Here is a 25830-nt window from a genome sequence, read left to right as displayed (position 1 = left end):
ACACACATACAGACACGTTTCCCGCAGGCTATTGCACAGCAGCTCCCTCTAAACGCCAGTTAGCAATGTCAAACGGGGACTAGTGTATCTGTAGGGTAATGTGTGTGTGAGTGTGTGTGTGTATAACGTGTGAGATAGTGTTAGGTGTGTGTGGGGAGGGGGTTCTCTCTGGGGATACTGGTGCTGTGAGACAGTGAGAACAGCCCAGAGACACACACACACACTACACACACACTCATACACACACTACACACGTGTTAAATCATAGACGAAGGGGATGCCTCTTTCGCTTGTACGTCACACCCTCTCCTAAATATCTGTGTTTTACTGGTGTGATGGGAAGCATTGACACTGATGTGGCTTGATTGGATTTGATGAAGAGTCCACAGTGTGAGAATCAGCATCAGAATAAGTCTCTAGTCTGTTAACGTCAAGACAAACAGTGTTGTTTGAATGGGGCTTGAGTCTAGACATGTGAATGGGGCCTGAGTCTAGATATGTGAATGGGGCCTGAGTCTAGACATATGAATGGGGCCAGAGTCTAGACATGTGAATGGGGCCTGAGTCTAGACATGTGAATGGGGCCAGAGTCTAGACATGTGAATGGGGCCTGAGTCTAGACATGTGAATGGGGCCTGAGTCTAGACATGTGAATGGGGCCTGAGTCTAGACATGTGAATGGGGCCAGAGTCTAGACATGTGAATGGGGCCTGAGTCTAGACATGTGAATGGGGCCAGAGTCTAGACATGTGAATGGGGCCTGAGTCTAGACATGTGAATGGGGCCTGAGTCTAGACATGTGAATGGGGCCTGAGTCTAGACATGTGAATGGGGCCAGAGTCTAGACATGTGAATGGGGCCAGAGTCTAGACATGTGAATGGGGCCAGAGTCTAGACATGTGAATGGGGCCTGAGTCTAGACATGTGAATGGGGCCTGAGTCTAGACATGTGAATGGGGCCTGAGTCTAGACATGTGAATGGGGCCAGAGTCTAGACATGTGAATGGGGCCTGAGTCTAGACATGTGAATGGGGCCAGAGTCTAGACATGTGAATGGGGCCTGAGTCTAGACATGTGAATGGGGCCTGAGTCTAGACATGTGAATGGGGCCAGAGTCTAGACATGTGAATGGGGCCAGAGTCTAGACATGTGAATGGGGCCTGAGTCTAGACATGTGAATGGGGCCTGAGCCTAGACATGTGAATGGGGCCTGAGTCTAGACATGTGAATGGGGCCAGAGTCTAGACATGTGAATGGGGCCTGAGTCTAGACATGTGAATGGGGCCTGAGTCTAGACATGTGAATGGGGCCTGAGTCTAGACATGTGAATGGGGCCAGAGTCTAGACATGTGAATGGGGCCAGAGTCTAGACATGTGAATGTGGCCAGAGTCTAGACATGTGAATGGGGCCAGAGTCTAGACATGTGAATGGGGCCTGAGTCTAGACATGTGAATGGGGCCTGAGTCTAGACATGTGAATGGGGCCAGAGTCTAGACATGTGAATGGGGCCAGAGTCTAGACATGTGAATGGGGCCAGAGTCTAGACATGTGAATGGGGCCTGAGTCTAGACATGTGAATGGGGCCAGAGTCTAGACATGTGAATGGGGCCAGAGTCTAGACATGTGAATGGGGCCAGAGTCTAGACATGTGAATGGGGCCTGAGTCTAGACATGTGAATGGGGCCTGAGTCTAGACATGTGAATGGGGCCAGAGTCTAGACATGTGAATGGGGCCTGAGTCTAGACATGTGAATGGGGCCTGAGTCTAGACATGTGAATGGAGCCAGAGTCTAGACATGTGAATGGGGCCTGAGTCTAGACATGTGAATGGGGCCAGAGTCTAGACATGTGAATGGGGCCTGTAGCAAAGCTGTAGAATGACTTATTTTCCTTACTACTGTGCTTCTCTACTATTACAATAGTGATCATTGACTAAAAAAGTGTAATTTCACTGTCCTTGTGTGTGTGTGCGTGCGTGCGTGTGTGTGTTTCTCAGCTGTCCAAGGAGAGTGAACGACTGCAGGCGATGATGACCCACCTGCACATGCGCCCTTCGGAGCCAAAGCCTTTCAATCAACCTGTGAGTACCTCACCTCTCAACTCTCACCTCTCAACTCTCACCTCTCAACTCTCACCTCTCACCTCTCAACTCTCACCTCTCACCTCTCACCTCTCAACTCTCACCTCTCAACTCTCACCTCTCAACTCTCACCTCTCAACTCTCACCTCTCAACTCTCACCTCTCAACTCTCACCTCTCAACTCTCACCTCTCACCTCTCAACTCTTACCTCTTAACTCTCTCCTCTCACCTTTCACCTCTCACCTCTCAACTCTTACCTCTCAACTCTCACCTCTCTCCTCTCACCTTTCACCTCTCACCTCTCTCCTCTCACCTCTCACCTCTCAACTCTTACCTCTCAACTCTCTCCTCTCACCTTTCACCTCTCAACTCTCACCTCTCTCCTCTCACCTTTCACCTCTCACATCTCACCTTTCACCTCTCACCTCTCACTGTGCTGTAGCAGATGCCACTAAGGTATATTTGTGTTTCTGAGGGTTTTGGGGGGTGTCCAGTCAGACTTGGTGTTTGCATCCTTGTTGATGAGTGTTACAAATGTGGACTACAATTTATTTATTCATAGATTAGGGTTATCTATAGAGTTGATTATTAGTTTACAAGATATGTATACAGCCTGTTGTTCTGGATTCATATATGAGCAGAGGTCCCAATAATAAAACATGTAATAATGTAGTCATAATTAAATGTGTGCCTGTGTGTGTGTGTGTGTGTGTGTGTGTGTGTGTGTGTGTGTGTGTGTGTGTGGGGGGGGGTGTGTGTGTGTGTGTGTGTGTGTGTGTGTGTGTGTGTGTGTGTGTGTGTGTGTGTGTGTGTGTGTGTGTGTGTGAGCCATCAGTCAGTCTGCCCTGTTGATGGATGGAGCTGTGTGTCTCTGGGCAGGCAGGTTGGCGCAGGCAGGCAGGTTGGCGCAGGCAGGCAGGTTGGCGCAGGCAGGCAGGGCTGTTATTAGGTATCTAATGAATATTTCATTATTCAGATTGACGAGGAGTCTTATTAAAATATGAAGATGTTGAAATTAATTGTCAATTAGAAGTGGAGTGTCTTAATTTGAGGGGATGTAAATGGTTGCGGTGGAGTGGTGGGACGTGTGTGTGTGTGTGTGTGTGTGTGTGTGTGTGTGTGTGTGTGTGTGTGCGTGCGCGCGTGCAGAGACAAATGCAGAGCATCAGCTGTCATTAGCACCTTATGGGAAATCAGGAAGAGGTGTGTCCTAAGTCATCACGGGAGACAAGCCTGGGGGTCAAAGATTGGAGGAGGGGGTTGGAAGGGAGGAGTCTTCATAATGGAAACAAAGCTTGCCCTCAATTAAGAGGGTTGTGGTGTTGCCTTGGTGATGTGGCAGGTCCACAGCTAATGAAGTACCTGTTTAACAGGGGGATGGAAAGAGAGAGAATGAAGGGCTGGAGAGAAAGAGGCAGATTTCCAGAGCTAATGAAGTAGCAGTTAAACAGGCCTGACCCCTAATCAGTCAGAATGGTACAGACCCCTCCTCTGGAGCAGACAGGGAGAGGACACGTAGGAGGTGGGGGCTGGTCATGACTGGAAAGATAAGAGAAGGAGAAATAGGAGGGAAGGTGAAGAAAGAGAGAGATGAGGGAGAGAGAGAAAGGAAAGAAGACAGAGATGATCAGAGTACCCCCCCTCTCTCTCTGTCTCTCTCTCTCACACACACACACACACACACACACACACGCAAACACGCACACACGCACACACAAACACAATCGTTTTAATTAGCTCTAAACTAGCAGCCCTTGGAAAAGTGTCCCTGAGCGACTCAGAGGACTGGTTTCCAGTTCCCGTTGCTCCTGTGGGCTCTGCCTAATTGGGCCGAGCTTGGCCATGAAGAGAGCGTGCCACCACTGTGTGTGCGTCTGTGTGTGTGTGACCACAGAGGCCTCCACACACATACACACTCCCATCTCTTGCTTTGTTTTGTTTTTGTTCACTGAGGACTAATTGCATTGTGTGTCTGTGTAACTGAGTCTGAGGTCTTTGTTTTGCTCTCCGCTGGCAGAGTTGATGATCTTATGATAGATAGTCTTTGTGCCAGCTGGCATCGCTCATGTCTCTTTGTCTCTGTGTCTATGTGGATTAAAGGTTTGTGTAAATCCAAGCAGCATAGCTAACTGTCCATCTATCCTACCAAAGTGCAAGGTGGAACCATGAATCTTGTTGATGATGGTCCCTATTTGATGATGTCACATCCTGTTCCTCCCCAGCTGAACCTGGCGTCCAGTGGCTCCCTGCTGAAGAGGGAGAGCGATGCGTACCCCGAGGGTCTACCTCACCCCCCCACCTCCGCCGCCGCCCCTATTACCCCGGTCCGCCAGGGCCCCTCTGTCATCAGCTCCTCCAGCCTGCACTCACACTCACACTCACACTCACACTCACACTCACACCCGCACGGCGTGGGACCCATACGCAGGCGCATCGCTGACAAGTTCTGCACCCCCATCGCCTCAGGTATACGAGAGGGTATGCATACAGCCCTCCAACACACACATTTGGAAATCTATATAAGCATACTGGTATACACACACACACACACAGACACACACACACACACACACACACACTCACACACACACACACACACACACACACACACACACACACACACACACACACACACACACACACACACACACACACACACACACACACACCTATCAAGGACTAACACAGTGTGTGTTTTCTCTGTAGAGCTGGCGCAGAACTGTGAGTTCTATAAGAACGCTGACGTCAGACCTCCCTTCACCTACGCCTCTCTCATACGCCATGTAAGTCTCCTCCTTTTATTCTCCTTTTCTCTTCCTGTCATCGCCTCTCATCTTGCTTTTCTCCTACCCTACCCACTCAAATTCTCTCCCCTCCTCCTTCCATCCTTCTCGCCTCCTTCCTCTACTCTCTTTTTAGTTGTGTGAACCATTGGTAGCTCCGTTGAGACGTTGTCTAATGTTGTTCCCTCTCTGTCTCTCTGTAGGCCATTCTGGAGGCTCCAGACATGCAGCTGACTCTTAATGAGATCTATAACTGGTTTACACGAATGTTCGCCTACTTCAGGAGAAACACAGCCACATGGAAGGTGAGTCCACACACATTCTTACACACACACTCCTCCGCATAGACATGAGGTCACTCACCTACTGTAGACACATGCACACACACTGAACATCCACAAACAAAGATTAGACAATATTCCTCCTCACACACACACCCACACACTCACACACTCGGCAGCCTCAAAAACTGACATGGCCATTGAAACACCAAGCTGTTTTGATGATTATAAGCCATTTTACCCACAATGCCCTGAGTGGAGTGTGTGTGTGCGTAAGTGTGTGGACTCACTCCATGTGGCTGTGTTTCTTCACAGAGAGGTGTTAGATTTGACTTATCCCACCTCCATCCTCCTCCCTCCTTCCATCTCCCTTCTCCCCCCCCCTCTCTCCCTCCATCTCTCCCTTCCTCCCCCATCCCTCCCTCCCCCCTCCCTTCCCCTCTCTCCCTCCATCTCTCCCTTCCTCCCCCCATACCACCCTCCCTCCCCTCCCTCCACCTCTCTCCCTCCATCCCTACCTTCCTCCCTCTCCCCCTCCCCCCTCTCTCCCTCCATCCCTACCTTCCTCCCTCTCCCCCTCCCCCCTCTCTTCCTCCACCCCCCCCTCTTTTTCTTCTCTCCCTCTCCCTTCCCTCCCTCCACCCTCCCTCTCTCCCCTTTTCTTCCCTCTTCCTCCCTCCCTTCTCCCTCCTTCCCTCTTCTTCACTCCCTCCTGGTCTTCCGGAGAGTTCTGTGGCCTACGAAGACGGTTCCACTTAGCTCAGTGGAAACACACCTCACTATCACACAGCGTCATTACAGAGTCACACACACTCAATGGTTTCTCACACACACACATTCTCACACACGCTCACTCTCGCAGTCTATGACTCACACACACACACACACACACACACACACACACACACACACACACACACACACACCTGTCTGGAACGTGACTGTGTAGGTGCTGACCCATTTCTACTGAAGCCTCCATCTAATTTGAGTGTCAGCTCCTCCAGAGAGACAGACGAGAGGAGGGGTGAAGAGGCGGTGTCACGGCCCGAGCCTTGCACTAATAGCCTTGAACTGAGGTGGGGAGGGAGAGAGATGCCAGCCAGGAATATCTTTGCCTCCGCATCTCATTTTTATGAAATTTAGCAAATCATATATTCTCCCACTTCCTCTCTACCTAGACCCGGCCCTTTAAATATAGATCTATCTACCTTTATATATTTATATATGTATGAAATATCCTGAGGTTTGGCCTGTATTAAATATAGAGGAAGATGTATGTCCTTTAATGGGCCTGGATATTTCATGAGGAGAGCTAGTGTCAGCCACTGGAAGACATTGATCAGAGAGAGGGAGGGAGAGAGGGATGAGGGAGGGAGAGAGGGATGAGGGAGGGAGAGAGGGATGAGGGAGGGAGAGAGGGATGAGAGAGAGAGAGAGAGAGCAAGAGAAGTAGAAGGAGTGGTGTCCAGTCAGAGTTAAACAGAATATGATTTCATTTCTCCAAGGTTCTGAATATGGTTGAGAATGTATTTTTATGGGTAGAGAGCAGGGTCACATTCAACAGGATGTGGCTCATCCAATAAGACCATTTTAGAGTCTATCTTGAACTGCTGGTGCCAACATGGTACTTTTAAGCATTCTAATATCACATTGAGGACAATAACTGAAGGGGTGTATGCTGAAAGGTAAGAACTACCAGTCTGTTGTGTGGGCGCTGTGACACACACACGCCACCTCCCATTTGACACAAGTCCCTACCCATCATCCTTTTCTCTAACAGCCCTACTCTCCTCTCCCCACCCCAGTCTCATTCCTACCCCTCTGTACCCCCTTAACTGTACCCTTACCTTTCTCCAATACTACCTCTAGCCCTCTATTCCATCTGTATCCCTTCTCCCCTTTCCCACACTCACCCCCTCTCCTCTACACGTCTCTCTCTCTCTCGCCCTTCTCCTCTCTACACGTCTCTCTCTCTCTCGCCCCTCTCCTCTACACGTCTCTCTCTCTCACCCTTCTCCTCTCTACACGTCTCTCTCTCTCTCACCCTTCTCCTCTCTACACATCTCTCTCTCTCTCGCCCTTCTCCTCTCTACGCGTCTCTCTCTCTCTCGCCCCTCTCTCCTCTACACGTCTCTCTCTCTCTCGCCCCTCTCCTCTACACGTCTCTCTCTCTCCCTCTCGCCCTTCTCCTCTCTACACGTATCTCTCTCTCTCTTGCCCTTCTCCTCTCTACACGTCTCTCTCTCTCTCGCCCCTCTCCTCTACACATCTCTCTCTCTCTCGCCCCTCTCTCCTTTACACGTCTCTCTCTCTCTCTCGCCCTTCTCCTTTCTACACGTCTCTCTCTCTCGCCCTTCTCCTCTCTACACGTCTCTCTGTCTCTGTCTCTCTCTCGCCCCTCTCCTCTACACATATCTCTCTCTCTCTCGCCCCTCTCTTCTCTACACGTCTCTCTCTCGCCCCTCTCCCTCTACACGTCTCTCTCTCCCGCTCTCTCACCCCCTCTCCTCTCTACACGTCTCTCTCTCTCTCTCCTCTCCAGGGTGTGTTGTGTTGAGGGGGGGGGGGGGGGGGGTGCATGTGCTGTGACCTGCTGTAAATGACTGCTAATGTTTTAACTGGGAGAATTAGGCTTTCATCACGGAGCCAAATGCAAATAGCAATGAATAGCAGAGGAGCCGCGATGGAAGGGTGGCGGGCTGAGATTGGGGTCATACTCATTTACAAAACTGAGCATCGCAACTCGAAGGAGAGAGGGGGGTGTCTGGGGCTGATTATGGCTCGTGTAATTACGTATGTGTGTATGTGTGTGTGTGTGTGTAATTACGGTGAGGAGTGATGCACGCTCTGCCTGTCCCTCTCTCATGGATTAAAAAAGCGTGTCAGAGAAAATATGCAGGATTTAATTATAGACAAATTAAAATTGGTAATGAAATTGGGCATGAACAAACTACAAATAGTAGATGAAAAGAGAAGACTATCCCTAGGGGAGTGAGCCACAGATAGTGGTGTGTGTGGGGGTGGGGTGGGGGTGGGTGGATTGTGGCTGATTACAGAAATGTAAAAAAATAAATAAACAGGGGAGGGGATACACATCCTTGTCTTATTTTACACGGCCCAGACAAAAGTGTTTTTGTCTGTAGTGTGTGTGTGTGTGTGTGTGTGTGTGTGTGTGTGTGTGTGTGTGTGTGTGTGTGTGTGCGTGTGTGTGTGTGTGTATGTGTGTGTGTGTGTGTATGTGTGTGTGTGTGTGTGTGTGTGTGTGTGTGTATGTGTGTGTGTGTGTGTGTGTGTGTCTGTGTGTGTGTCCACGAGTCATTCGTTATTTGTCTGAGCAGGGTTTTGTCGTATTTGGTTCTCTTCAGTATAACTGAAGTAACCGTTACAGAGTGCTGTTTTTAGGCAGGAATTCCTCGTGCTTAAGAAAGCAAATTATTCTTCAAATCGGATGGTCTTTATCTCCTTCACTCCCCCCTCTCTATCTCTATCTCCCTCTCTCCGTCTCTTTCTTTTCCTCTGTACAGAATGCTGTGCGCCACAACCTGAGTCTGCATAAGTGTTTTGTGAGGGTGGAGAATGTGAAGGGGGCCGTGTGGACGGTGGACGAAGTGGAATACCAAAAGAGAAGACCACCAAAGATGACTGGGTATAAACTCATCACACACATTTATCTACCTGCCAGCCAGCCAGCTGGCCAGCCAGTCGGCCAGCCAGTCAGCCAGTCAACCAGCCAGCCAGCCAGCCAGCCAGCCAGCCAGCCAGCCAGCCAGCCAGCCAGCCAGCCAGCCAGTCAGCCAGCCAGCCAGCCAGTCAGCCAGCCAGCCAGTCAGCCAGCCAGCCAGCCAGCCAGCCAGCCAGCCAGCCAGTCAGCCAGCCAGCCAGTCAGCCAGCCAGCCAGCCAGCCAGCCAGCCAGCCAGCCAGCCAGTCAGCCAGCCAGCCAGTCAGCCAGCCAGCCAGCCAGCCAGCCAGCCAGCCCTGGCTCCGATAGATGATATGCATGCAGTGCCTTCAGAAAGTATTCATACCCCTTGACTTATTCCACATTATGTTGTGTTACAGCCTGAATTCAAAATAGATTAAATACATTTTTTTTTCACCCATCTTCACACAATACCCCATAATGATAAACTGAAAACATGTTTTTAGAAATGTTTGCAAATGTATATTAAAAAATAAATAAACATAACATAACAATACTTATTTACATAAGTATTCACACCCCTAAGTCAATACTTTGTAGAAGCACCTTTTGTGGTGATTACAGCTGTGAGTCTTTCTGGGTAAGTCTCTAAGAGCTTTCCACAACTGGATTGTACAATATTTGCCCACTATTCTTTTAAAAATTCTTCAAGCTCTATCAAGTAGATTGGTGATCATTGTTAGACAGCCATTTTCAAGTCTTTCCATAGATTTTCAAGCTGATTTAAGTAAAAACCGTAACTGGGCCACTCAGGAATATTCAATGTCGTATTAGTAAGCAACTCCAGTGTATATTTGTGTTTTAGATTATTTATTTTTTATTCGATTTTTAATGTTTTAATTCAGATAAGAACAAATTCTTATTTACAATGACAGCCTAGCCCGGCTAAACCCGGACGACGCTGGGCCAATTGTGCACCGCCCTATGGGACTCCCAATCACGGCCGGTTGTGATACAGCTTGGAATCAAACCAGGGTCTGTAGTGATGCCTCTAGCACTGAGATGCAGTGCCTTAGACTGCTGTGACATTGAACTGCTGAAAGGGGAATTCGTCTCCCAGTGTTGGAAAGCTGACTGAACCAGGCCTTCCTCATCTTCCACATTTTGCCTGTGATTAAAGCTGTATTTCCTTTATCTTCATCCTAAAGAATTCCCTAGTCCTTGCCAATGACAAGCATACCCATAACATGATGCAGCCACCACCATGCTTGAAAATATGAAGAGTGCTACAGTGATACTCAGTGATGTGTTGTTTTGGATTTGCCCCAAAGATAAGGCCAGGACAAAAAGTTTTTTGTAGGATTACTTAAGTGCCTTATTTCAAACAGGATGCACCCTCAGTTTTTCTCATATCACAGCCATTACATTCTATAACTGTTTAAAATCATCATTGGCCTCGTGGTGAAATCCCTGAGCAGTTTCCTTCCTAGAAAGGACGCCTGTATCTTTGTAGTGACTGGGTGTATTGATACACCACCGAAAGCCTATTTCATAACTTCAGCTCAAAGGCATATTCATCATCTATTTCTTTTCTACCAATCTGTGGCCTTCTTTGCGAGGCATAGAAAACCCCCCCTGGAAAATGTGGTTAAATCTGTGCTTGAAAATTCAATTCTCGATTGAGGGACCTTCCAAATAATTGTATTTTTTATTTAATTTAACCTTTATTTGACTGTTTGGGGTAAAGAGATGGGATAGTTATTCAAAAATGATATTATTTGTGAACAAGAAATGAGTCCATGCAACTTATTATGCGATTTGTTAAGCACATTTTTACTCCTGAACTTATTTAGGCTTGCCATAACAAAGGGGTTGAATACTTATTGACGCAAGACATTTCAACTTTATTTGTTTTATTAATTTCAAAAATCTAAAAAATAACACTCTACTTTGACATTATGGGGTTTTGTGTATAGATCAGTGATAGATCCATTTTAAATTCAGGCTGTAACACAACAAAATGTGAAGAGTAAAGGGGTGTGAATACTTTCTGAAGGCACTGTACAGTGTGTGTGTGTGTGTGTGTGTGTGTGTGTGTGTATTTCCCATTTGTCGGCACCATTACTGTGTGGCTGTGTATGCTGCAGGTTTGCTAGCATGTGTAATCAAATATTCACACAGACACGGAGGACAAAGGCTTGTTAGAGTGTGTAAACAGCTTTCCTTCCAACTTCCAGAGAAATCAGGACAAATTACACAATCAAACACACACACACACTTGTACACACACACTTGTACACACACACACACTTGTACACACACACACATACATGCCTGCACAACAGATATCAGAGACTTGGAACCAATGTGCGTGTGTGTGTGTGTGTGTGTGTGTGTGTGTGTGTGTGTGTGTGTGTGTGTGTGTGTGTGTGTGTGTGTGTGTGTGTGTGTGTGTGTGCGTGCGTGCGTGCGTGCGTGCGTGCGTGCGTGCGTGTGTGTGTGTGTGTTTGTAGAGCATCTGTTTACAGTATGTGTGTATGTGTCTGTGTGTAGCAGGTGTGTTTGTTGCACTTGTTAGTTGTTTTTGGCTGGACCAACTCTTCTGCACACATGTTGTCAATATGTGTTTATTTCCATTCCCCCCATATCTTTCTCTCTCTCTTTCTCTTCTACCTCTCTCTTTACCCCCTCTCTCTTTCTCTCTCTAGGAGTCCTACTCTGGTGAAGAATATGATTTCAGGCCTGGGCTTCGGTTCCCTAAACGCCAGCTACCAGGTTAGTGTATACACACACACACACACACACACACACACACACACACACACACACACACACACACGCACACACACACACACGTGCACGCACACACACACACACACACACACACACGCACACACACACACACACACACACACAGACGTACACTAGTTCGCAGGTGAGGGTTGTCACAGTGACACGTGTGCGATAGCCAGTCACGATCAAGGGCACTAATATCAATTTCCTCCTATAATTAGTGCATTCCCTAACGACACACACCTGCCCTTAACACTCTCACACGTACAGACACACACCTCCCCACACCTCCCCACACGCATACACACACACACATTCTACTCCAGCCGACTTTGACTCAGATGATTTATAGCATCAAGTATTTGTCAATTAAGGTCACTGAATAAAATTAGTGCCTGTCCTAGAAAATCAATTTCAGTGCCACTCCTATCACTCCTATCACACACACACACACACACACACACACACACACACACACACACACACACACACACACACACACACACACACACACACACACACACACACACACACACACACACACACACACACACACACACACACTCTCTCTCTCTCTCTCTCTGGGAGAACCAACCAGACCTCTCTCTACCCCCCTACCCCACCCCGACTCAAACCAACCAGCACATCTCTCTCTACCCCCCTAACCCACCCGGACTCCACATACACACACATACCAACAAGCCTGCACATACTGTACCATTAAACCCTTGAGCAGTGAAGTGTAGAGTTCAGGAGCCCCCTAGTGGTTGTAAGGGGTTAACCTGAAAGTGTAGTCACCCTGCCTTGCTCTAGTCTTGAGCATTACTCAGTATCAGCAAGATCTCAACAGGACTCACCAGTCTAATCTAGTCTCTATTGCCTCATAAATCTATGCGTCCTTCATACTAACAAAGTGTATTTGTGGATCCATAAGTACTTGAAGTCTATTAGGATGTGTGTGAGTGTCTTTTAAATTATGTACCATTGTAAACAATGGTTATTGTAATGTAAACCTGTGTGTTTCTGTGTGTTAGGCGGCCCTTGCAGAGAGCAGTCTGACTCTGTTGAACAGCCAGGGCCTGGTTAACCCCTCCTCTGCCGCCAGCCTCAGCATGCTACACGGGATGGGTCACAATGACGTCAGCTCCACTGTGGAACAGGTCAACAGCAACGGTAGCTGCAGCCCTACACTCAGCCCACAGCAGTATGGGTAAGACACACACTCTCCTCACACACACTCACAAACTCTCTTTCTCTCCCTCTCTAATACGTCTCTCTCTCTCTCTCTCTCTCCCTCTCTCTCTCTCTCTCTCTCTCTCTCTCTCTCTCTCTTGCTGTCTCTCTCTCTCTCTCTCTCCCTCTCTCTCGCTGTCTCTCTCTCTCTCTCTCTCTCGCTGTCTCTCACCCTCTCTAACCCATCCCTCTGTCTCTCAGACACCAGGTCCATGTGAAGGAAGAGCCCACTGAGGTTGAGGAGGACAGACGCTCTGTGTCGCTCATGGCAACTATCACTCATGGCAACATGGCATTGCCTAGCGATCGGGATGACCGAGATTTGGAGGATGAGCTTCCAACCGACGAGCTGGAGTAGGATTGGAAGAGCTGAACCAGTGGGCGGGACTTTGAGGTTTAATCCCGCCCCCTCCATTGGAGGGAAGAGAAATTATGACACATAAAAAAGAAGATATAGAGAGTTTAAAAAAAGTATGATTTCTTTTAAAGCAAGAAACCAACAACAATGAGAAACTTCAAACAGGGTTAGACCTCCGTTATGTACCGATGCAAAAATAACACTCTGGAGCATTGCTTTATCCCCACACGTTTTCACCCACCTCACCACCCCCCCTCCTCCTCCACCCTATGAGCAGCGTATTGCCAGAGAGACAGCTCTCAGTGGTGATATGGAGGTTCCCCCTTCTCCTCTGTCCTCCTCTCCCTGCTGATTGTGACAGATGGTCTGCCCGCCCTACAGTCCTTTAGTGCTGGTAGTTTGATGTTCACACCACTTAAATATACATACAGGTGTGTGTGAGGGAGAGTGTAGACACACACACACACCAGATCATGTATATATATTTTGGAACAGTCACCAGGATGTGTATAGTTCTCCTCCAATCCTGTCAGTCGCTTTTTACTTTCTTCTGTTAACTGAGAGAGAAGGAAAGACAGTTGTAGTTTTCTCAAAGATTACCCCACATCTGCTCACACATCAGAAACCAAGCGTACAAGCCAGTCAGTGATCCATAGGTGAGACTGAGACTGGATGGCAGGCCTCTGCCCTAAGCCCACTCTCCACCCATTCTCTGCCCAAGCCAGACAAGACTCTCTCTCCTCCTTAAGCCAAACACAGAAAGAAGAAATCCCCCATCCCCACAAAACAGATTTCAGGAAGAGGACCCTTTGTTGCAGTACTCCTTCTTCATGCGTTATAGAGTGATGAGCCCAGGCCACCGAGAGAGAGAGAGAAAGAGAGGAAGGTGAGAGGGAGGGAGGGAGCATCCACACAGCGATATCTGAATAAAATGAGGGTTGAGGATTATGGAATACGAAAAATGTTTCCCAAAAAGTGGTATCGTTTTCACATCTTCTTTTATTTGATGGTTTCTTTGTTTATTTTTTAGGGTCAATATTTCCATGGTGATATAATTCTGTTTCAAAGTGTATTTTGTAGTTTTTTGTTGTTATTGACTCTGCTGGTTCACACCATTCTATACTAGTATTGTCAGGAAAGAAAGCGTTGTTCCAAAAATACCCATACCCAACCCACCCTACGCTGAATACCTTTCTGTGTGTCTGGGTGTGCCCGTTTAGATGGCAGGAGATTGAGAATAGCACTTAGGATCTGGGGCCTCAGCTCCCTGAGAACACTCACTCATTATCCCCACAATTTGTCATACATTTTTATTATTCCTTTTCAACTCATTCCTTTTTATTTTATCTTCTCGTAGTTAGTTGAGAAACATCAGCTGTGATACAAAGCAATGCTTTAAAAAATATATTATTACGGTCAGAGAATACCTCATCCCACAAAGGTTCCATCTGGAACTGTGTCCAAAATGTTAAAGAAATAAGGGGAATTCTTTCTGCGGGACACCAAAATGTGGCAACTCAGTTTCAGTTCAAAGTTCTATTGTTACTATAGTTACTGTATAGAAGCTATCTGCAATTCACTGTGTGAGTTGGACTAAAAGAATAGCACGTGAGATTACAAATCTTTTGTTTTCAGTGAGCATAAAAACATTACCTTCTCTGCAGTGCCATACCAAATTTAAACACATTATTTTCATGTATTTTCTGCTTTTTTCCCATTTTATTTTTGTTACAGGTAACCAAAGAAATGTGTAGAAAACCAAAAACCCTGTAGTTTATTTTTCCCCTTTTTGAGTTTTTCCTCTAAAGAACTGGCCAAAAGACAACCAACACCTGAAATCTAAGTTATCATTGTATTATCGTAACTCTTGCGTTGAATTTGTTCATGACAGTACTGACCATTCCAAAAACCAAAGTATAAAATGCTAAATAGAATTTGGTGATGTTAAAAGCTTTTTACATGCGTGTTAACTGGTGCGAATGACGACTCACGTTAGGTATGCTATGGTAGAAGGCCAAAAACAGTATTAACAAACAGCCTCTTGCAGTTCCTTCGATAAAGAAAGAAAGCGCTTAGGATTTAAATGTGTATCTCTCCATGCTCAGGCTACCTGTGTTTCAAACACAACCCTAAGAGAGGCTCCGCTGTGGGCAGGCCTAAGATGGGCTTTACAGTTAAAGATGGCAAATCATTATCTTACCCTCATAAGGCACTTGAACACAACATTTATATCCCTTTATTTGACACTAGAAGCCAGCAAAAAACTAACTGTGGGCTGTTGTCTGTTGTCCATTAACCAGGGATACCGGGCCCAAAAAATACATTGTTATTGCACTGCAATAATGCATGTTTGGATTAATTTCCTCAACCAAACCAATGCTTTCATTGTGAAACTCAACACTATAAATTCAAACAACCCTTCGTGCTATGCAGCAGAATGTTATCTTCTTGACCCGGGTGCCAGTTAGACTGAATAACGAACGGTTTAGCGGGGAACGGTTTAGCGGGGAACGGTTTAGCGGGGAACGGTTTAGCGGTGAACGGTTTAGCGGTGAACGGTTTAGCGGGGAACGGTTTAGCGGGGAACGGTTTAGCGGTGAACGGTTTAGCGGTGAACGGTTTAGCGGGGAACGGTTTAGCGGGGAACGGTTTAGCGGTGAACGGTTTAGCGGTGAACGGTTTAGCGGGGAACGGTTTAGCGGTGAACGGTTTAGCGGGGAACGGTTTAGCGGTGAACGGTTTAGCGGTGAACGGTTTAGCGGGGAACGGTTTAGCGGTGAACGGTTTAGCGGTGAACGGTTTAGCGGGGAACGGTTTAGCGGTGAACGGTTTAGCGGGGAACGGTTTAGCGGTGAACGGTTTAGCGGTGAACGGTTTAGCGGTGAACGGTTTAGCGGTGAACGGTTTAGCGGGGAACGGTTTAGCGGTGAACGGTTTAGCGGGGAACGGTTTAGCGGGGAACGGTTTAGCGGGGAACGGTTTAGCGGGGAACGGTTTAGCGGGGAACGGTTTAGCGGTGAACGGTTTAGCGGGGAACGGTTTAGCGGGGAACGGTTTAGCGGTGAACGGTTTAGCGGGGAACGGTTTAGCGGGGAACGGTTTAGCGGTGAACGGTTTAGCGGGGAACGGTTTAGCGGGGAACGGTTTAGCGGGGAACGGTTTAGCGGTGAACGGTTTAGCGGGGAACGGTTTAGCGGGGAACGGTTTAGCGGTGAACGGTTTAGCGGGGAACGGTTTAGCGGTGAACGGTTTAGCGGTGAACGGTTTACTTACTGTACCTTCTGTGCTGCTCACCTACAGTATACTCTAGCAGACACAACAGTTTAACAAATACCAAAAAGGACCAGTGTTATTATGATACATAGGAACAATGATAATTGTTCACTCCTATATTGTCTTCATGCTCTCACATTGCTATAGAAACACATTCATATCCCCAGTCTCAGATGTGCTGTGAGTAGTTGTGATAAAGACAGTTTGAAGCTGGCTGTCATCCCAACCATCACATCAATGGACAGGGAGGGAGGGCTATTCAGAACAGACATACCATTATGACTACTTGTGATATTTACAGCAAAGAGGGACTAACAAACGACAAAATCATGCATATGTAAAAGGAACACGCCAAGGGACATGCAACCTATGTCTTTTTTTCTAAAACAACATTCGGGGAAGAGTTTTGTCAAATCAACTCTTCACTTCAGACCATTTGCTTTCTTTTTTAAATAGAGGAGTCTTTGTATTAACTTCCTGTGTAAAACAGCACTGTCTCCTGTCTAAGTAGGGTTATGATGCTTCACGTCATCAGATTGATTTATAACAAACAAAGTGGGAGAGGGACACCTTGAAACGAGAGAAAAAACCAAAAATAACACTACCTCCTTTTCAAAATGGTTCACACAATAAAAGCAAATGGGAGACTGGAGACCCTAAATATTTCTGTTTTTTTCCCATTCTTCCTCAATAATAATAGTGAAATATACCAAAACACAGCTTACTGTTACTACACATTTTGTGGGTCTGAAAAAGCTTGTCTGGCTATCTGGACTCCAAATTCACGAGCGTGAGCGCAAAAACAAAGAGACGTTACAACAACGTTGCATCCCGTTAAAGATGACTACCTCTCCTAAAACCACAGAGAACCGGTGCGTTCTCCTGAGAGTGAAGAGTGAAGTGGTTTAAAAGGTCTACTCTCAGCTGGGTATTATTGGCTGTCTCTGTGCTTTCATTAGCATATGGCTCCGTGAACAGCCTCTTAATTGGGTGCTCTAATTGTATGCACGCATATTGATGAGCAGGCTTTGCCAGCAGCCAATGATAGTCCGGTCGTTAGTGGCGATTCAATGGGGCAGGAAGCTGATTGTCAGGAGGGAGGCGGGTTAGAATATATCAGTGCCCGGCACCCGCCAGTGGGCCACACACACACTAGTGCCCGCCACACGCCAGCGGCCCGCACTTCACATTAATGCAGAAAACGGCTGTAAGATGGCAGCGATAAAAGACACACTCTCTTACAGTCTGTTGTCAGTGTTCAGTCCAAAGGGCCCTGAGTACCAGTCAGAGCTGGGAATATAATCCCTGTGACATGGAGCTGTCCCCTCATGGTGAATAGTGGCCGCTGTCACTAGGAGCCGGGCCCCTGGTGGCCCCTGTGGTTCAGACAGCTGAGGAGAGGCTCTGAGTAACTAAAGATACTATCCAAAGACAAACACAGAGCTTACTGTACACTGTACACCCTCAATCGCCACTCGCTGGGAGAAGGGCAATAATAACACACGCTTACAAAGGAATTTATCATTACTACTATTATTATTGTTATGATCCAAACTCTCATGAATGAGGAACTGCTGCATTCAGTAAATATAAATGATCTTTGAATTCTTGTGCTTTAAGGTACACCTGTAAACCACGCTGTTTTATAAAGATGTAGATTGACATTCGTTGATGGTGTTGACAGATCGTCATAGACACTTCTGTTCCTTCTCTGGCTTTGCTGTTATGATGTATTATTGTATATTACCGCTTGGCTTAGCTCTCGAGGGCATTCTTTCCCATTATGTCTTTTTGATTTTCTGTTGCGTTCATTTTCTGCACCTGTTTAGCTATTGTAAAGCTTCCAGCTCTGATTCCTATACTGTATTGCTAATGCTGAAGTGTATGTATTTTATCATATTAAGTGCCGCAGGTATCTGGGTTTAATAGTTTTTGTTTTGTCCTTTTTTTCAGTTTTCTTCATAAAAACGTCTGGGACGATGATTTTTTAAGTGTATTATCTCTAAAAAATTAAATAACTAAAGTTAGATAAGTGGTTTAGGTAACACCTGTTTGTATATTTATCTTAGCTAGGTCTATTTTGATACTTTTGTCTCTGTACTGCATTTATGCATTTTTAAGGAAAGAAAAAGAAAAACTTACTGAAAACAATGTAAAAAGTTGACTTCATTATGTATTGATGATACCTCAGAAGGACTTTTCTCTAAGACAGGACCAAAACCTCAGAAAAAAAAGAGAAAAAGAATTGAAGAAAATATGTTGCTTTTGAAGATGAAGCAGTGTTGAGGTGACGTTTTTGGTCCTTAAGGTGCCAATATGTGTCCTCTGATCCCTGACCCCAGTCATTCCTGATGACCTTTAAGCCTCACAGCTGTCAATCACTCCACAGGGCAACTGGGCGTGGCCCTGAGTCACACACCTGGTGACTTTTGTCCAATCAGAATATTTGTTTCCTTGCATTCCCAAACACAACGACACAGACACAAACACACACACACATTCTAATGGCTTTCAGAAATCCAGTTCATCTTCAGTGAGTGGCCGTGGCACATCAGCTAACAGACTACCACAACCACAACCAAACCAACCCTAGGCAATGCTCTAGAGCAACACCAAGGTGAATGTCCTGTATTAGCAACGTAATATACCACAAGCTACTTCCCATACCTCGAACCATTCTACGCTATCACTATCATCTCTCAGACAAGCACTCTTCCTATTGGATCGTTAGTGACTCCGGGGACCTACATGGGCCCGCCCCCGCTCTATGATTGGACAGCTCTGAGGTGTCATGTCGAGGAGAAGAGGTCTTAAAGGGGTGTTGCCCGATGGTATTATTAACTTCACGGCCCAGAAAAATGGAACTACCACTTCAGCTGTCCTCTGGTTGTATCTTAGGAATGTGTGTACATTTTCAGCAGTGACTCTCTGTAACGTTACTTAGTTTCAGTTTACCTGTTTACCTCTTATCTTTTTATTTCATTCTGTTTGTTTACTTTGTAAGTGTGACCCAGGCGAAGGGGTACAGTAGGAGCAGGCGGTGGTTTTTCAGACGGTCTAAAAGAGGTTTTAAAAAAGGCAACTGCCACCGAGACCTTTGCCCTTTCCCCTTTGCCCTTTCCCCCTTCCCTGGGTGGCCATGTAATGCCAGTCACTGCCCTTTTCCTCATGCTGTATAAAACACACACATATATCTGTGTATTTGTAACCTGAATCTTCTTGTGTCTGTCCATGCAGACAATAAAACAGCTGTACAGTAGGTCTAGTTGCATGTAATCTGTACTAATTATTGACAATGGCATTATAAAATGCAATAAAATACTTATTACACTGTCTGACTGTGTCAGCGTGATGTTCTTTATCTGGCTAGGTGGAAGGAGACTGCCCTTATGCCCATGCATGCACGCACGCACGCACGCACACACACACACACACACACACACACACACACACACACACCCACGCACACGCATGCCCGCACACACACGCACACACACACACACACACACACACATACAGATTCATCCTAGAGGTAAAGGGATGGAGCCATGGTTCAAGCAAGTGCCTACCTCATACTGTACAGCTGGCTACACCATAGCTGCCTACACCATAGCTGTATCCACTACTCTCTCTACTCCTGCACTTCTCTTTCTCCCCAGCTCACCAACGTTTCACACTGACAGAGTTTTAGAAAGAGTCCCATTGTGTGTATAAGAGAGAGAGAGAAGAAGAGAGGAGGGAAATGTGCTCTGAATTAGAGTGGCAGGCAGGGCGAGGCGTCAGAACAAACACTGGCTCTGGCAAGGAGCACACACACACAATACACACACACCAACACAGCACATACTGTAGGTGGACTCACTCATCACCCCATCGTTATTGAGGCAAAAGGACAGAGTGTGAGCGCAGGGCTCAGTTAGTGTGTGTTGTGTGTGTCATGGGAACCATCTGGACTAGTAGAGGTATGGAGTCTGCTGTCTGCTGAGAGACATTCCATCCTCTACCAGTCTCGCATTTAGCTGATGACATTTAACAAATCATATTCACCACTTTGACTGCATGACGTAGTGCTCACCTTGTTTGCCCTCAGTTGTAGTGCTCATTTATCAGTTGTTTGTGTCTACATGCTCTAATATCACAGTGGTAACAGTGAGGAAGTCCTCAGCCTTCTCTCTCCTGACCCTTATCCAGTTTTGTGTTTCCGCCCTAATGGTCAAGGTTAGGGTTTGGGAAGGGTAAGCTGATACTAGTTCTCCCTTGAGTGAGTCGGTCAGCAGCTGTTGCTGTGATACAATGTGTGGCCACCAGGAGGGGTAAACAAACCAGACAACAGAAGCAACTGCTTCTAAACATGCAGCCTGAAGGACACTGGGCCTGTTCACATACTATTGACATGACTCCTTCCTTTCTTCCTTCCTAGTAGACACACAGCCTGAAGGACACTGGGCCTGTTCACATACTGTTGACATGATTCCTTCCTTTCTTCCTTCCTAGTATACACACAGCCTGAAGGACACTGGGCCTGTTCACATACTATTGACATGATTCCTTCCTTTCTTCCTTCCTAGTAGACACACAGCCTGAAGGACACTGGGCCTGTTCACATACTGTTGACATGATTCCTTCCTTTCTTCCTTCCTAGTAGACACACAGCCTGAAGGACACTGGGCCTGTTCACATACTGTTGACCATGATTCCTTCCTTTCTTCCTTCCTAGTAGACACACAGCCTGGAGGACACTGGGCCTGTTCACATACTGTTGACATGATTCCTTCCTTTCTTCCTTCCTAGTAGACACACAGCCTGGAGGACACTGGGCCTGTTCACATACTGTTGACCATGATTCCTTCCTTTCTTCCTTCCTAGTAGACACACAGCCTGAAGGACACTGGGCCTGTTCACATACTGTTGATATGATTCCTTCCTTTCTTCCTTCCTAGTAGACACACAGCCTGAAGGACACTGGGCCTGTTCACATACTGTTGACATGATTCCTTCCTTTGTTCCTTCCTAGTAGACACACAGCCTGAAGGACACTGGGCCTGTTCACATACTGTTGACCATGATTCCTTCCTTTCTTCCTTCCTAGTAGACACACAGCCTGAAGGACACTGGGCCTGTTCACATACTGTTGACCATGATTCCTTCCTTTCTTCCTTCCTAGTAGACACACAGCCTGAAGGACACTGGGCCTGTTCACATACTGTTGACATGATTCCTTCCTTTCTTCCTTCCTAGTAGACACACAGCCTGAAGGACACTGGGCCTGTTCACATACTGTTGACATGATTCCTTCCTATCTTCCTTCCTAGTAGACACACAGCCTGAAGGACACTGGGCCTGTTCACATACTGTTGACATGATTCCTTCCTTCCTTCCTTCCTTGACTGCTGATCAAGTAATCACTGATCTGGTCATCACTGATCTGACCAGGTTGGATTGGTGAAAGCCATTGGGTGTAGGTCTTTTATTTCCCTATCAGTGGATCCTTTAACCGTACACAGTTAAGATATGATTGAGAGATAATATAAAATCAACTTTATTGTTCCTGAGGGAAAATTGAGATGGACACGTAATACTATGATCTTTAACACATACAGTAGAACATTTAGATCAAAATCAAATCAAATGTATTTATATAGCTCTTCGTACATCAGCTGATATCTCACAGTGCTGTACAGAAACTCAGCCTAAAACCCCAAACAGCAAGCAATGCAGCTGTAGAAGGAAAAACTAGGAAAAACTAGGAAAAACTCCCTAGAAAGGCCAAAACCTAGGAAGAAACCTAGAGAGGAACCAGGCTATGAGGGGTGGCCAGTCCTCTTTTGTCTGTGCCGGGTGGAGATTATAACAGAACATGGCCAAGATGTACAAATGTCAGCACCTCAGTACATGTTTTACAGTATGATCTTTAAAACATACATAGTAACAGGTACCTTTTAATCACAATGTTTCATTGTGGATCCAAATATGCTGTGATAGTCAGAAGCAACTCACACCACAGATACATTCAGACCCAATTTCTGTGCGTGTGTGCGTGTGTGTGTGCGTATGCGTGTGTGTGTGCGTGTGTGTGCGTGTGTGCGTGTGTGTGTGTGTGTGCGTATGCGTGTGTGTGTGTGTGCATGTGTATGTGTGTTAGTCAGAACTCCCTCACCCCTGACAGACTCAGACAGCCACTGGGTGGAGGTGTGTTATTCCAGCCCAGCTGAGAGAGATCAGGTTCCTTTCGTTTCCCTACCTCTCTCCCCCTTCTCATAACCCTCTCTCCCCCTTCTCATAACCCTCTCTCCCCCTTCTCTTAACCCTCTCTTCTCATAACCCTCTCTCCCCCTTCTCTTAACCCTCTCTCCCCCTTCTCATAACCCTCTCTCCCCCTTCTCTTAACCCTCTCTTCCCCTTCTCTTAACCCTCTCTCCCCCTTCTCATAACCCTCTCTCCTCCTTCTCTTAACCCTCTCTTCCCTTCTCTTAACCCTCTCTCCCCCTTCTCTTAACCCTCTCTCCCCCTTCTCATAACCCTCTCTCCTCCTTCTCTTAACCCTCTCTTCCCTTCTCTTAACCCTCTCTTCCCTTCTCTTAACCCTCTCTCCCCCTTCTCTTAACCCTCTCTCCCCCTTCTCATAACCCTCTCTCCTCCTTCTCTTAGCCCTCTCTTCTCATAACCCTCTCTCCCCCTTCTCTTAACCCTCTCTCCCCTTCTCTTAACCCTCTCTTCTCTTAACCCTCTCTTCTCTTAACCCTCTCTTCTCTTAACCCTCTCTTCTCTTAACCCTCTCTTCTCTTCCTCTCTCCATCCTTCCTTCTCCACCTCTTTCATTCACTACGTTTCCCCATCTTCCTCTCCTCAGGGTTTGAAACATGCCCTTAAGCTTATCTGTAAACCTCGGCGCGCCACTGTGGATCTGTTGCCACAGGGATGTTTTTTTTTATTTTTTACTGTTTTTGGAAAGTTTAAACTTGATTTAATCTGGTGCTTTTTGTGAACTGTTCTGTTAGTCACAAGGGAGGAAATGTGTTCTTGGCGCTTAAATCCCTGTAACGTTTGGTTTGGGAGAGACCCTGTCGTATGCATACTAAAGACGCACAAACATACACTGTCGTATGCATACTAAAGACGCACAAACATATACTGTCGTATGCATACTAAAGACGCACAAACATATACTGTCGTATGCATACTAAAGACGCACAAACATACCCTGTCGTATGCATACTAAAGACGCACAAACATACCCTGTCGTATGCATACTAAAGACGCACAAACATACCCTGTCGTATGCATACTAAAGACGCACAAACATACACTGTCGTATGCATACTAAAGACGCACAAACATACCCTGTCGTATGCATACTAAAGACGCACAAACATACCCTGTCGTATGCATACTAAAGACGCACAAACATACCCTGTCGTATGCATACTAAAGACGCACAAACATACACTGTCGTATGCATACTAAAGACGCACAAACATACCCTGTCGTATGCATACTAAAGAGAAACTCTGTACGGTACACAAGGTGAGCCAAGGTGCAGGGCAACACACAGACATCTCATTCTTGGTTCAGTATTGTTTGCCGTAGACGTATAACTAATTTATATTAAAGTATTTCTTATTATTATCTGGAGAGAAGTACTGTACAAGCCAAACCTCTTTAGGGGTGGAGTTTATGTGTCTGTGTGCATTCTATTGGCTTGTGAATTTATGTGCTTATGTAGCAGGTGTGTATGTGAGCATGTATTTATGCATTCATGCTGGTTCGCATGTGTGTGTGCGTGGTACGTGCGTATGAGTGTGTGTGAAGGTGTGTGTGTTAGAGGAAGAGGATAAAGCCTCTCCGGCAGGGCCTTGGCTAGCTATTAGCTGTAGCTCTGAGAGGAACACTGAAACACTGAGTGCAGCTCATACTGTACAGAGACCTCTCGCTGCCTCTGTGTGTGTGTGTGTGTGTGTGTGTGTGTGTGTGTGTGTGTGTGTGTGTGTGTGTGTGTGTGTGTGTGTGTGTGTGCGTGTGTGCATGCGTGCGAGTGCGTGCGTGTGCGAGTGCGTGTGTGCGAGTGCGTGCGTGCGTACGTGTGGAGGCTGTTTTTGCTCTCCTGTATGTTGACTCACTCTAAACAAAACATGACAGCTATTTTGGTTACTTTCCTCGGCTTGGATCAGTTTGGTTGGGTTAAATTAAGAGAAGAGGCCTACTGTGCTCTCACTCTGTGGTCAGGACAAAATGTGTGACATACACACAAACATACCAATAAAGTATGCTAATGGAATAATGGCTTTTAAATATACTCATGTTGGATACAATTGGTATTAAGATAATTTAAAAAGCATTTTTGTGCTATCAAAATGTCACCCTATGTCACTTAAATGTCACCCTATATCACCTAAATGTCACCCTGTCACCTAAATGTCACCCTATATCACCCTATGTCACCTAGTTCGCAGCTAGTTGTAATAAATGCCCCTCCCAGGTCCATGCTGTAGCAACCACCCAAACTGTAACTGGAAGTGCAGTCATCTTCAGTATAATAAGGCCTGTGATGAGAGGAGAGCTCCAGTTTGCAGGCTCCTGAGGGCTCACTAAGAGAGTGAGGGCCTCAGCCGCAGAACAAAAGCATCTTTGTGAGTGATTGGAACCACATTTTCACCCTCTCTCCTCTCCTCTCTTTCTCCCACTCTCCTCTCCCCAGTGACGCCAGACTATTCAAACCCATTGAAAACAATCAGCGTCAAAAGTTTAAAATAATACTCCCCAAAACGTCCCTGCAGATATCTGTAGCGGCGGTCAAAGTCTCGCATACACACACAATATTGCCAACTCGTTTAGCTCTACCGAATTCTCACTTTTAACCTGACCTCCTCTTTCTAAGTCTTGCACAGTGACTCTCTTTCTTTCTCCCTGTCTTGTCCCTTCCCCTTCCTTCCCTCCCTGTCCTCTCCTTCCATAATACACCCTTCCCCTTCCTTCCCTCCCTGTCCTCTCCTTCCATAATTCACCCTTCCCCTTCCTTCCCTCCCTGTCCTCTCCTTCCATAATTCACACTTCCCCTTCCTTCTCTCCCTGTCCTCTCCTTCCATAATACACCCTTCCCCTTCCTTCCCTCCCTGTCCTCTCCTTCCATAATACACCCTTCCCTTCTTTCCCTCCCTGTCCTCTCCTTCCATAATACACCCTTCCCTTCTTTCCCTCCCTGTCCTCTCCTTCCATAATACACCCTTCCCCTTCCTTCCCTCGCTGTCCTCTCCTTCCATAATACACCCTTCCCTTCTTTCCCTCCCTGTCCTCTCCTTCCATAATACACCCTTCCCCTTCCTTCCCTCCCTGTCCTCTCCTTCCATAATACACCCTTCCCCTTCCTTCCCTCCCTGTCCTCTCCTTCC

General features: G+C 46.6%; 1 protein-coding gene across 34 annotated transcripts in view; it reads left to right on the top strand.

Annotated features, from left to right (window-relative positions):
• LOC110494414 (forkhead box protein P4) overlaps positions 1 to 19779 on the top strand; it is a 160568-nt gene extending 140789 nt beyond the window's left edge. For 20 of the 34 annotated variants that reach the window (XM_090205826.1, XM_036950470.2, XM_036950472.2 and 17 more), the window contains 8 exons: positions 1998 to 2081; positions 4305 to 4560; positions 4789 to 4865; positions 5069 to 5170; positions 8671 to 8792; positions 11496 to 11562; positions 12615 to 12790; positions 13015 to 19779. In XM_090205826.1, the coding sequence (XP_090061952.1) occupies positions 1998 to 2081; positions 4305 to 4560; positions 4789 to 4865; positions 5069 to 5170; positions 8671 to 8792; positions 11496 to 11562; positions 12615 to 12790; positions 13015 to 13171 (1041 nt within the window). In that variant the 3' untranslated portion in view covers positions 13172 to 19779. The remainder of the gene's footprint in view (positions 1 to 1997; positions 2082 to 4304; positions 4561 to 4788; positions 4866 to 5068; positions 5171 to 8670; positions 8793 to 11495; positions 11563 to 12614; positions 12791 to 13014) is intronic. The other 14 variants (XM_090205837.1, XM_090205832.1, XM_090205829.1 and 11 more) reach the window with 1 other exon arrangement.
• Positions 19780 to 25830: the final 6051 nt, after the last annotated feature.

Source organism: Oncorhynchus mykiss, chromosome 17 (assembly GCF_057628025.1).
Source record: "Oncorhynchus mykiss isolate SJ-2025 chromosome 17, ASM5762802v1, whole genome shotgun sequence".
In the NCBI taxonomy this organism is placed as follows: Eukaryota; Metazoa; Chordata; class Actinopteri; order Salmoniformes; family Salmonidae; genus Oncorhynchus; species Oncorhynchus mykiss.
Note: the sequence above shows the minus strand (reverse complement) of the source record. Positions and strands in the feature narration are given on the sequence as shown.